This window comes from Citrus clementina, unplaced genomic scaffold (genome assembly GCF_000493195.1).
Source record: "Citrus clementina cultivar Clemenules unplaced genomic scaffold, Citrus_clementina_v1.0 scaffold_4, whole genome shotgun sequence".
NCBI lineage: Eukaryota > Viridiplantae > Streptophyta > Magnoliopsida > Sapindales > Rutaceae > Citrus > Citrus x clementina.
Window position 1 is genome coordinate 3,121,129 of NW_006262274.1, and position 13,736 is coordinate 3,134,864.

At 34.0% G+C, this 13,736-nt stretch overlaps 1 protein-coding gene across 1 annotated transcript; it reads right to left on the reverse strand.

The window, feature by feature from the left end:
• Nucleotides 1–3,655: 3,655 nt before the first annotated feature.
• Nucleotides 3,656–9,418, reverse strand: LOC18045052 (protein-tyrosine-phosphatase MKP1). Its single transcript, XM_006436037.2, has 4 exons — nt 9,261–9,418; nt 6,090–8,884; nt 4,700–4,880; nt 3,656–4,011 (listed from the first exon to the last, which is right to left on the reverse strand). The coding sequence occupies exons 2-3, from the start codon at nt 8,541–8,543 to the stop codon at nt 4,824–4,826; spliced, it is 2,511 nt and encodes an 836-aa protein (XP_006436100.1). The 5' UTR covers nt 8,544–8,884; nt 9,261–9,418; the 3' UTR covers nt 3,656–4,011; nt 4,700–4,823.
• Nucleotides 9,419–13,736: the final 4,318 nt, after the last annotated feature.

Below are 13,736 nucleotides of genomic sequence, written 5' to 3' on the forward strand. Positions count from 1 at the left end.
TAATCTTCCTACTTCAGGGGGTAACTGAAAGAATAAGTTTTTTTTACTGGGAATAATTAGAGTCAAGTAGCCCGTATATCCAAAAGAGAATTTCGCGTTCCTTCTCGTTTTTCACTCCAAGTTGTTCACTATCCATTGTATATCCTTTTACAATTTTTGTTGTTTATCTAATCTGTTATATTTCAGTTTCTTGGAGCATAGTCTACGAGATAAATGAGAGGTCGAAACTGCGAGTTGAGATAGCTTTGGTCAACTTCAGCTCGTATAAGGACCTGCTGTCTATTAATAATCTGGTCAATTCTCATCTCATATCTGCACTCAGAGATATGAGTAGCATTCTCAACCGGATGAAAAAACACAATCGTACTAAATTCGAATGTCTAAATTAGTTATGTTATTTCTCTACTCACAATTTTCATGAGTTATAGAAAATCTAAATGTCTTGTTAAGCTTATAAAATGATATGCTGAGTAAGCTAGATTAGAAGCAAGGAAGGCAAATAGAAGGCAACACAGTAATTAAAAAAAAAATACATTCATTCTTTTTCTTTTCTTTTTTAAAATTACTTAAATTGGTAAAAAGTTAAAAGCCTTCAAACATGCTCTAGATAAGGCACAAAACCTTAAATTGACGAGAGTTGTTTAAAGTTACTTAAGTTAGTACAAGGTTAAAAGCCTATTTCAAATAAGGTATAAGACCTTAAACTGATAAGAGTGGCTTAAAATTCCTTAAGTCAATTAAAGGTTAAAAGTCTTGAAACTTGCTCTAGATAAGACATAAAGCCTTAAACTGACGATACCTATTCACCCTTTAGCGCAGTCAACAGAGGAAGCAAAATAAGTTGCTTAAAGTTTTAAGTTTCTAAAAAATTATAAACTTTAGAGTTTTCAGTCTTAATTCGTTTCACTCTCAATACTAGAAATTAATGGACTGGTTTTGGGGAAATAAAATAGGGTGACCATTATCTCCTCGAAATAAAAAGTGAGCAGATGGTTGATAGGCTAATATGAGGTAATTTTGAGACAATGAGCAGACCACCTCGACCAGGAGGTAAATCTTATGATCTTGAGCAGGCTATCTTGATTAGGTGGCAATTCTGGTGACCTCGAGCAGATGGGTTTGAGGAGACATTGGACCAAGTCACCAGGAAGCAAGACTCAGTCAAAATAACTGCTACAGATCTCCTTCAAAAAATCAGGGCATGAATTTAATTTATTAATGGTTATTTATTACCACGATCTGAGGGGTGGATGTTTATAAAAACACAAGAAAATCATGTTAGGAGAGGTTCAACTTTCTTTCTCATTTTTTATTTTTATATTCCATTTACTTAAGATTATTTATTCATAAAAACTAGAAATGACATTTTATTTTTCCGTAAATGCATAAACTAATTTGAGCGTCGGAGGGTTATCACCGGAAAAACTTCCGACTCCTCTTACCGTTCTTTTTTATTTCAGGTTTTCTCATGTTATTTGGTAGTAGTCGCAGGGTGTTCTTAATGTTTGACAAGCCGCTTCCCCACCAAACAAATTTAATGTTGATGCAGGGGTATCTTAGTGGCAGTTTGTGTGTGGTAGATAACATAACCTAAAATTGCTTGTAAAGTTCACTAATAATTAATATTTCGTGTATATTTATAAGGGGATTGCCAATTTTCCCTCTACAGTAATCAACATATACCATTTCCCCCCTTGTTGTTTTTATAATGGCCAAAAACCCCCTTGATAGCATAAGTTTACAATATTACCCTTATTTTTAACTACTCTTTTTATTTATATTTATTATAAATTAAATAAATTACATGAATATAAACTAAATAAAAAAAATTAAATATTAAAAACAAGAAATATATGTTTTGATATGAGAAAAAAATTAATAATAAAATTTTTTTCTTGTAATTATTTATTTTGTGAACATTTTTTATAATAAACATTTTGTAATATTTTAAAATTAAATGTAAAAAGTATAGGCAAAATATTTTATTATTTATCTTATAATAAATTTTTATTTGTCATTCAAATTTTCTTATAATAATTTTTTTTATCATTTTATAATAACTTTCTTATATATTTATTATAAGAAAATTTTCACAAAATAAATAAGTACAAGAAAAAAATTTTATTATTATTTTTTTTCATATCAAACATATATTTCTTGTTTTTTATGCTTAATTTTTTATTTAGTTTTTATTCATGTAATTTATTTAATTTATAATAAATATAAATAAAAGAGTAGTTAAAAATAAGGGTAATATTGTAAATTTATGCTATCATGGGGTTTTTGGCCATTATAAAAACAGTAAGAGGGGAAATGATATATATTAATTACTGTAGCGGGAAAATTGACAATCTCCCATATTTATAGACATGTTCTAAAACTGATGATCAACCTTTAATATTCCAAGGAAAAGTTGGCAATTAGCTAGCTGCATGCCAATTTGTTGGTTCCCCATGTGCATTTACTGGAAACTAATAAAATCCTTGATTTGCGATTAAGTTAATTTGTTCTAAATGACCATGCGTAAAGACAATAATTAAAATACCTAGTTACTTTGGCAGCTCTTGTAACTAAAATTTTGTGTGTTTCCAATGCCCATGCATAGTCTGGTAGTAATTACTTTTGTTTGGGAAGTTTAAGATCATAAAAAACTACCGAAAAAGTTGAACATAAGAAAATGTAGCGGTCGTTTTAGATTCTAAAATTTGGCTTTTTACCTTACCTCATTCAATTAGCAATTTAATGATATACAAACGTTAGTAATAAGGCAAACAGAAGGTATCTAATGTTGACCATAGAGCTTAATATTTCACTGATTATAAATGAAGCAATATATATATATATATATATATGGTTAAGATAAAAGAACACACACTATCTATAATCTATTAAGATGGCATTCGGTTCGGTTTGAATAGAACCGAACCAAAATATGTCGGTTTGGTTATGAGCCATTTGGGCAGCAAGAATCGAATGATTCAAAAAATTTGCTAACGTTCGACTTTTTTTGTCTTTTACTAATTTACTCTTACAAATTGTTATCGATAAATTTTTGGTTTTTACCGTATTAGAGGTAAAATAACAAAACATACACAAGCGTCTGAGAGTTAACATAGTAGTTATGAAATGTATGGGTATGGAAATGATTAATTTATGAAAACAATAAGTCGTATTTTATCATTTCCCATCTTTTAAATTATTATTTTTTTTCATTAATGGGTAATCTTATTTTGTCCATTATAATTCATATATTACAAACTTGAAACTTGTTATGATTACGTGCCTACTTTTACTAATGGTTCAGAAAATTGCGGTTAGAATTCAAAACATTCAAGTCAAATTTATTACAGATTAATCACAATTGTTAACGTAAGAGTGCTCTTGTAACGTTACATGACTCGGCAATAGATGCTCCACTAGGCAAGGTGATCGTTTACAAACACTCCATTTCTAGTGCTCTTGAGAACAATAATTATACTATCTAGTTCACATAAAATTACTTGTCCAGATAGTGCCTTTTTACAATTTTGTAGGGGAGAAATTTTTGGTCTTCTAATTATTAGTGAGAGTAATAAAATCGAGAAATAATTGAAGAATAATAGCTCAGAGCGTGTTTGTATATTAATTTTAAAACAACAGTTCATTATTAATTTTTTTGCCCCCCCAATAAACACCCACTTTAGGTTAGGAAGCGATATTTTCTTTTTTCATAAACACCCATCCAATGGAGTAACAACTACACCACCTCCCATCCAATGGAGTAACAACTACACCACCTCAGTCCCAAACAAAAGCCTAGTAACAATGTGCAAAGATTGAAAGGGAAAGGGAAGAGGATTAAGCTGCATATCCTCATAATTAAAAAAACAAGTAAATTTCAAATGTAAATTAGAGAAAAAGGATTTTAAAAAAAAATGCATATAAAGGAAATATACAAGAATGTTTGCTGTGTCGGTTACGAAGATGCTACATTACTGTACAACCGGATGAATAGCCACAAAGGAAGCAAACCTGCAAACATCATAAGAAATAGACTAGTCAAATTTATTGGTTTTTTGACGAAAGAACAAGAGTTCCATTAAAGAAATGTATTCATGCCATTAACACATTAAATCCATCTAGGAAGAATGAATCAAGGAAACAAGTAATGCCTAAAATTGTTTGAAATTGATTCCTTAAAAAGTAAAAAATCTGAGCACATTTCCTCTTGGCAGTTCTTTGAAGCATCCCAATCAAGACAAACAATTGTGTTTTGTTTGGGTTACCATGTGATAGCTGAAATCTTAGAAAATTCCTTATTTTACTCCTGGGTGGTGGCAGATTGCACTTGCTAAAATATGATTTAAGATCAAAAGTTAAACTGTTCTAAAAGGGTAAAACTTTTCTGATAGAAATGGATCATAACTAAATCCTGACTGGCCTAAAGGTATAGTAGCCATCTTTCACCAAAATCTATTCAGTTCAGTTAGCAACCTGCTGCAGCGTTAAAATGATTTCCTCTTTCTCTCAGAAGGTTCATCGTCTTCTTTCAGAAATACTAGTTGCTCAAAAACAGGAATTTCTTAATTCCTTGGATGCAGCAAAAGATCATTCACTACTCAATAGTCAGACGAGAATCATGTTCATTACCATCCTATTAGACTCCCAGAAATAGCATCTAAATTTAATAAGATAAACAATTAGAAACGGGGTTCCATACCAGTGTTTTGCCCAGAGGAGTTCATTTTGATGCAGAATTAAGGAGCTGTGCAAAATTATCTAGCCGAAGAAATTGAAAAAGTATAAGCCAATGGGTTGAAGAATCTACTTCGAACTTCATGGTGCTACGGCGTACTTAACAATGCAAGAAACTCCCTTGGCTCTTCATCTTCTTTAATAATCTATTCAGTAGCAAACATTAAACACTCACATTAAGAACAGGAGTATAAAACTGCAAAAATTAATCAGCATTTGTACTGGTAGCTTATCACAAGTGAACATAACACAGAATATCACAGGAAAATATAAAGTAGCAACAAAATAACAAGCGTTCCGACTCTTTTCCATTTTGTAAACTCATATACCATGTACATCTATATACCTTAACTGAACAGGTAAAGCAAGAAGCTCATGCTCATGTTTACTGATAAGCAATAATAGGTGCCAGAGCAAAAAGTAACAAAGTATGATTACTAAAAGTGCAGAAACCCTGATGGGGCAAAACTAAAATGTTCAATGATGAATGTAAACAGTGTGAAATTGGGAAGCTTCTATATCTTAACAGGGATGCACTCTTAGTGAGCTAGTGTTTTTGGGTTTTGGGATATTTTTATCTTTGCAGTTTCTAAGTGTTTTGTTTATTTTGGGACTTCTCGTCCTTATTTTGTGGATTTGTAGTCCTCCTAATCCTTGTACATATTTCTTATAGTTTTATTTAATCTTTTGTTTCTTAGCCAAAAAAAAAAAAAGTGTGAAAATGAACGAATTGAGATGATAAAAAGAAAGTCAACCATGTTGGAGATAAAAAGACACTGAGAAACAGAATATATTCTCCTTATAATTTTTCCTTGTTAATGGAAAAGCATCTCATTTAAATTTGCATTTGTTTCCTCTAAAGCACCTCAGAAATAATCAATACAGTCCAAAATATTGCATACATAAATAATTTACTCAGATGGCTGTAGGCAGAAGAGAAGGAACATCAAGCTCTAAAGTATGAGAGTCCTCAGCATTTTATACCCTTTACAGTTTTCTTATTTAGTGTTCATTTCTTATTATAGTACTTCGGGTACGCATGGCTTCATGCAAATGAAACTATTTTTGAGCCAAACTTTAACCATATTGAATGAGGCGTCCCCATCAACAGAAAACTGACTCCAAAATTGCAACATGAAAATAAACATTGTTATTGACGGGACGCAACGCAACATGTTGGGAAGTACAGCAAGACAGCAATGATGGAATAGAACAAAATTGCCACCTTTATCTACGATTTATCTTCAATGTATGTTATGTAACATACATAATCAACTGAAGTAACAAATAAAGCAAGATGAATTAATCTTATACACAACACAAAACAGTAAATACTTGAAATGTAGACTCCATACCTTTATTGGGGTGTCCTTCGGCAAACCCATCCTAGTCAGAATGTCATAACCAAATTGATTCTGGTCACTACCTTCTATATTCCCTAACTCTTTGTTGTTGTCTAACTGAATCGGGCTTTTACCATGACAGAAAGATCTTCCGACCCAGAAATAAAGAACCCTAGCTGCACTCTTCCCTGAGTCTCTACTAGGAGAAAAAATTGCAAAAGCAGATTTAGAATTCAAAGCACTCGAGTCAAATTTTCCAACCCTTTCAAAAGTGGGCCAGCGATATATCAAAGGTTGCATTTGATTACAATGATCTGGAACACTTTCATCCAGCCTATTGGCTTTAAGGCCTTCTCTCCAAGAATAATTTCTCCCAGAATCAACACAATTGTTTGCAGAGGAGGATACTTTATGACACAATTCAGCAGTATCTACACTACTTGGAGATATCTTCAGTTTGCACATTTGAGTTGCATCTTCCTCTCCATTTCTAATAGCACTCTTGCTCTTAAAAACAATATCTATACTATCAGAATTACACAAAGTATACGTATTGTCACTTCTGCTTGCAACATCTTCTTGACTGGCCAAAAGATCTAGGCTACTGTTTGCCCTTACATTACTAGTCATCACTGGCAGCTTCAAAGACTTTGACAAGCTACCTCTACGCTCTGCAAGGGATGGTGAAATTCTTTTAACAGGTGACAAAGGAGGCTGAGAACCACAAGTTTCTGGTTTGTTATCTTCACTAGAGTTTTTAAATGAATGAAGAGACAGGTTAGAAAAAATAGACAAAGTTGAAGACACTGGAAGAGAACAAGATGCTGCTGAAGGAGAATCCATAGAGGATTCTGAGGAACACTTTGAACTAGTACTTGAATCAGAACAGACTGAATCTGGGGAGAGATAAGGGGGAGAAGAAGACGAAGATAACAATGAAGATGTTGATGATGACGGTGATGACGAATGTACTAACATCATAGATTCAGAATAAACTCGACATAGAGATATTTTGGGCACTGAGACAAACTCCTTCATATCACCTGAGGCAAACTTACGCCTTAGAGCACTCCAACTACTTTCTCTGGCAGGAAGATGAGTTTCGTGCTCATTCTCTGAAGATGAAAATGGAGGAACAAAACCTCCCATAATAGCTTTGCGGAAAATTTCATAATCAACATCATATGAGTTCACTTTCCTCTCACCAGGCACCATCTTAATAGTTGATTCCCTAATCTCCACTCCATTTCGAGACTTATCCATCAAAGGTAAAAAGTTTGAGAAAGCATCCCAAAAATAACCTGGTTCCTCCCCTTCCTTGATGATGACAATACGTCCTTGTGCTCTCTCATACCGCACAAGTTGACAAACGGCTCCTCTAGCATCCCTTTCCATGATAGACTCACAATGCTTACCGATCCAAATATATATTGCAGCGGGTATATGAACAATAAACGCACCTCTAGAATCCAGAGCCAATGGTGTAGGATCATTCAACATTTTTGGGACTAGGTGCAGAGGATCATATGGGGAGTGTGGGGCAATCCTGTACATCCTCAACAATGAACTGGGGCTAAGGGGGAATGCATGAACTCTTTTTTGGCACTGTAACAGCTGGCAAGCAAAACCCATATTTGGGTCAGCAATGCCTCTAGCTGCCTTTACATATTGAAAAGCATCATCAAAACTCTGCCCTTCTCTCCACATTAGATATGCAATTACCAATGATGTGGACCGTGACACGCCCTGACAACAATGAACAAAAACCCTTCCACCTTTTTCTCTCACATCTTCAAAATAATCAAAAACATCATACAAAATGCTGGTGATATCCTCAGACGGACTATCCTGCAACCACAGTGTTCTGTAGACAAAATCAGCTTTAAAATACTCAGGACATACAAAGCCCACACAGTTCAAAATATGGGTAATCCCGTGCTGTTTCAATATATCCCTGTCCCTAGCGACAGCATCCCCTCCAAGATATATATGTTCTGCTACCTTCGAACATTCTTTATCAAAGAAAGCAATCTTATCCCTCTTCACCAGCCCACCATTCTTATCTGAGTTTCTCTGAATAGATGATAAATCAAGTTTCAGTCTCTCACCGCTCTTGTTCCCACTTGGAGTGGGGGGCTGATGCCACTCACCAACATCATCAGAACTCGCCTTTGGCCACTCATCTAAGCTCCGACGTGCAATAGATAATGGCTGCAAGGGTGGCAAACAAGAACGTGCCTTTGAATTCTGTTGGGAACGTGGAGTTAATGGGACAGGAAACCGGCGCCCATTACTGTTTACAATATTGCTACCACTCGGATCAGCTAGATCTCTCTCTTCAGTTTCGGGGTTTTGAGAGGCAGTACGAGAGGACGACCATGAGGCTGATCGCCAAAACATCTTCCGAGAGCCAGGAAGCTGGCAACTACCCCTAGGATTACCCAGGTCATCCTCTTTCTCCAACATGCTCAATAAATCACAAGTTTGAGGGGGGTGAGAAATTCCAAATCAATTGCGCAAATTCAAGCCAAACCCATATACACGATAAAATCCTATACTGTTCACCATGCCAACTTCAACATTAAGAAACTCAATTACCGAAATTCACGCCAACCCCAGATATCTGACAAAACCCTAACATTTAACCATCCCCGTTTTAAGAGCTCAATGTAAAATTTAAGCACGCCCAGAAGCTTATAATAGAAACCCCTCATCAATAGGTTGACTTAACAGAGGACTAAACATATTATAATTAACCCAAGTGCGAGAACCCATATCAGATCAAGCACAAACTCTGAAAGCTGCCACTGCACAATGAAAAGTTTAAACAATAAATCAAACATTTATCCATCAAAATCAGCAATTAATCACCAAACCAGTTCAAAAAATGAAAAAAAAATGGCACAAAATCAACAGAACATACAATAACTCAAGTTTTAATAAGAAACCCACAAATCAAAAGAAAAAATTAAGCTTAAATCTTTGAATCTCGTCCCATCATCAATAAAACTAAGAGAACAAAAACATTATCAATAAAAACCCAAATGACTGAAACCCAGTAGTTCCTTTTTTTTTTTTCCATCTGTATTCCTCTGATGCGTAAACAACATATACGGCTAATACATGCATGTATGTATGTTGCTACAAGTAGAAAGGAGGAGAGTGATTGGATTTGTGACTTACGCAGTGAGTTACGCAGAAGATGCCATGAACAGGAGGTGGATGATTTGTGAGAACAAAAGAGGAGAGTGAGTGAAGGATGATAGAAGGAAGATTGGAAGTGGGGAAAAATGAAAGGGTTAAAACGGTAATCTTATGGTCTTTTTTTTCTTTTCAATGGTTTCTTTCTTTGTATTTTGACTCCAACGGACTGCGTGAGCCATATTCCCTTTTTGTTTTCCGCGCACTCTCACATTTTGCTCTCTCCACGTACTTTTATTTATTTTTTTTTAATTTCTATTCTACGATCATGGCTACTGTTAGGGGTGGGCAAAATAACCGATCCGACCCGATCCGATTCGAAATAAATTGAGTTCGGATCGGATCGGATTGATCATAATACCCGATCAGATGAAATGTTGCCAACCCGATCGAATCATAATCGGATCGGGTGAAATCCGATCCAATCCGACAACCCGAACGGGTTGGCTTAAAGAAGAAAGTAAACAACCCTCACTGATTACAGCACACATGCATCCAGCAACAAGCAGTCAAGCACCAGTGACGCCACAGAGCACAGGGCAACAGACCACACGCTACACAGCCTCACACACCACACACGTATACGGCACACATCATAAAGATGGAGGCACAAAACCAGTAGAGATAGAGGCACAAAAACAATAGACCACACACTCAACGCACCCAGCAGCCTCACTCCCCTCCCTCACGCCTCACGGCCTCCCCCTCAAGCCTCAACGAGAGACCACACAGCACACACCAACCTTTGCTCCCCTCCCTCACGCCTCATGGGTCACTGCCCCACCCTCAAGTCAACACTCAACACCGCCAACGCCAAGTAGAAACACACACACACACACACACACAGCCGCAGCCAACACATGCTTGCCACAATCACCGCCGACGCCAACCACCAGTCGATCTACTGCTCCGCGAGGACCGCAACTAGATCTGCTGCTACCACCTACCGATCTGCTGTCTCCGCGCCTCCACACACTTCATCACCGAGTTTCTCCTCCAAGTTCCATTCGAAATCCACAAGCGGCAGCCCGAATTTTTGTTTTGAGTTTAGTTCAAATACGAACAGTTGTAATGTGTAATAGATTATATAACATATGTTAAATCATTGATTAGGAATTGTTAACCGAACCCGATCCGAACCGAATTAAACCTGATTTTTTTATCCAATCGGGTCGGGTTGTCAATTCGGGTTGAATTCGGATGAGTTTTTGTTCGATCCGATCAACCCGAAATCCGATCGAGTTGATCCGAACCCGATTTTGCCCAGCCCTAGCTACTGTTATGAGATACTCATACAAGGATGGTTCTATTAAATTTAGATAGCTCAATCATAATGTTACTCAAACATTTTCTCAAAATGTTCGGAACCCTAATTAACCTATAATATGTCTAAGAAGTTGTTTGTTAAATATCTGGAATCTGAAATTTTATTAATTTCAGACCTTTTCTAAAATTTGCTTGTTTGGTTTTTGGAATTTCTATTTGATTTTCAGATATTTACATCTGAATAGAAAATGTAAACTTTTGTGACTTTTATTTGAATAGAAAAATATCATAATGACAAGCAAATATTATATTCTAAAAATATTTCTGTAAAATAATTTATTTTCTAAATTATAAAATCTAATCCTCTTTTTTTTTTAATTTACAAGGATATAAATGTCAAACAACTAAGTTTAAGATTTTTTTTATTATAAAAACAAACAAGATGCTACTTATATTCATATATTATAAAAAGAAAAATAAACATGTCATTCAAGTTTTTGTATTCAGACTTATTCAGACTTTAGAAAAATTCAAACTCATTTAGATTTCAGACAAAAAAACAAACACTACTTAAATGTTAGTTAAATAACTTTATTATGATTCAACCATCTGTTATGGTGGAGCGTTAGTTAGATAGCTCATAATATGATTCATTATAGATATTTTGCTAGGAACCTGTAAATCCATACTTAATTTACAATCTGTCAAGATACTGCTCAAATAACTTATTATGATGCAACATCTCGTTAGGAATTATTTTTTAGAGACTCAAATGTAATTTTAAAAAGTTAAAAGTTAATTTTATTTTTGGTATTTAAAAAAATTGGTAAAATCACTCTATTTTACAAACAGATTCTGTAAAGAAAGAAAGTAGTAGATTTTTAAAATCTAATTTTAAGAATCAATTTTGTACTTAATTTCAATTTGATATATGTCTGCACATATATTATAAAAATAAAAAATTATCCTTATTTAATTAGAAAATAAAATTATTAAATTAAAGAGTTATTATTATTACCAATTATATTAAAATAATAAAACAAAAACTTTATTTTAGTTATCAATTATTATAAATACACAATAAACAAATATTTTATATACAAAATTTATAAATATGTAAACAAATTTTATTTAATATTATATCTATTTTAGTAATTTATATTTACACAACAGTTCAAAAGTAAGGTTTGCTAAATATAAACGATTGTTTTTAAAATTCACAGTACTTTTAAATATAAATTTAAAAGCAAACACACACACACACACACAAATTAGATATAATTTCAAATATTAAGAAGAAGATCTCACCTTATTTATCAAGAAAGAAAATTGGTTTGAACTTCTTTTTATCTAATGCACATTTGATAAACACAAATTATAAAATAAACGGATTTATTATTCCTTCACAAAGACACCAAGTAATTGTATTGGAATCAAATCGTGACCGAAAAAGCTTCTTTAGTTGTATGATCTTGACATCAGAGTATCTTCTTTTTACATAATTATGTCAAAGAATATGGCATAGTCTCCATTTCCCTAATAAATAATAGGGAAAAAAAATAAAGAGTGCTTAGACACAGGTAGAATTTTTGCTTAAACGAATTTTGCCACTACATAACAAAAAGTGACCATATGGTTTGGTTTCTATATGTTGATATAGTCTGGAACTAGATTTTTTTTTTTTTTTGAAGTCTGTTATACACAGATATTAAAGTCTGTTATACACAGATATTACTGACATTACATCAGACATTACAATTAATATTTACAATCATACTATATAACTGGGACCACCATCATACATTGACACACTGAAGTATATGCCCAGATATTTTAAACTCTCTCTAATATTCGAGGGGTGCCTGCTCCACTCACATTTCGTAAGGGAGAGACTGTCTCCACTCACATTTCGTAAGGGAGAGACTGTCTCCACTCAATTAATTGATAATTGAGGAAGAACTGAAACTAACCTCCATAATGCTCTTATGGAGGCTCGAACCCTTGCACTCAACATTGTAAGTGCAAGGCTTCTCCCATTGGACCAAAGACCCATTGGTGTCTGGAACTGGATTTAGAAGAAAGTGTGTGGGAATTAGCGAAAGCCAATGAAAGAGAAAAGGAGAGAAAGTGCTTGGAGATGATACATTAAGGACAAATGCGAGATTAACAATGTCATGATCAGGAGAAGAGACTTTTTTGTGATGGTGAAGCTATCTGGGAATTATATTTGTATTAAATAATAATTAGTCATAATTACGTGGTTGTTAATAGTCCAAGCAGGGTCTAATTATGCCAGATAACTACAAAAGTTTTGACTTGAACCATATGCGAAAAGAATGCAGTATAAAATAATAATTGGGCCAACTCAGAGACTAATAAAGTTATCTATGCTATTCCAGAGGTAAATAGATTATTTTTGTTTGTGTATTTTCTTTCTTTTTTTTTTAATCAAATTTTTTAATGTAAAAAGTTAGTTTAGTACATTTGCTCATCTACTATTGCATCAAACAGTGACACAAATGTGAAAGGTCCCCTCCATTATCTCAAATCAGAAAGAGGGGGCAAAAAAAGAAGAAGAAAAGAACCTTATTGTGCCAAAAACACTAGAAAATATTTCCTAATTTAGGAATGTGACCTAACCTAACTCACCAAACCAAACCCATGTTGCATTAATCAAACAAGAAGCGTAAGATACCACCATCTTCAAACCTAATGACAGTTACATTTGCCAGTTTTTATTCTTAAGGAACTGTTTCACAAAAATGAGAAACATGGATTCTCCTCATGAGTCACCCATGACAATGAAATTTTCATTTTTCACCAAATAAAGTCTATCTTGAACTCATTATCAACCAATGGTAACGCACCAAAAAAAAAAAAAGCACTTTTGTTCACAAGCTACTTTGAATTGAAAGTGCTTCAGTTCCTATATATGAAAGTAGTAAGTAAGAGTAAGACAACAACACAGCACATGGGAAAAGACTAAAGCCGGAGCCGTGTGGATCAACTTGGGCAATCAAACAACTTCGTTCACACTGCTCTCTTAGTTTTGTTTCATGTTCTGAATTTTCATCAAGAATTTGGATAGACTCTGGCACATGAAATGTAAAATAAAAGTTAATATGAAGAAGAACAATTCCTATTAATGATTTTCTTTTCCTTTTTTTTTTTTCTAAATTATTGGACAAGTTA

Excerpts from the sequence above, each read along its gene's own strand:
- LOC18045052 (XM_006436037.2), bottom strand. The coding sequence starts at position 8,543 with ATGTTGGAGAAAGAGGATGACCTGGGTAATCCTAGGGGTAGTTGCCAG. Across the intron at positions 4,881-6,089 it reads CGAAGGACACCCCAATAAAG|ATTATTAAAGAAGATGAAGA; the intron begins GTATGGAGTCTA and ends GCTACTGAATAG.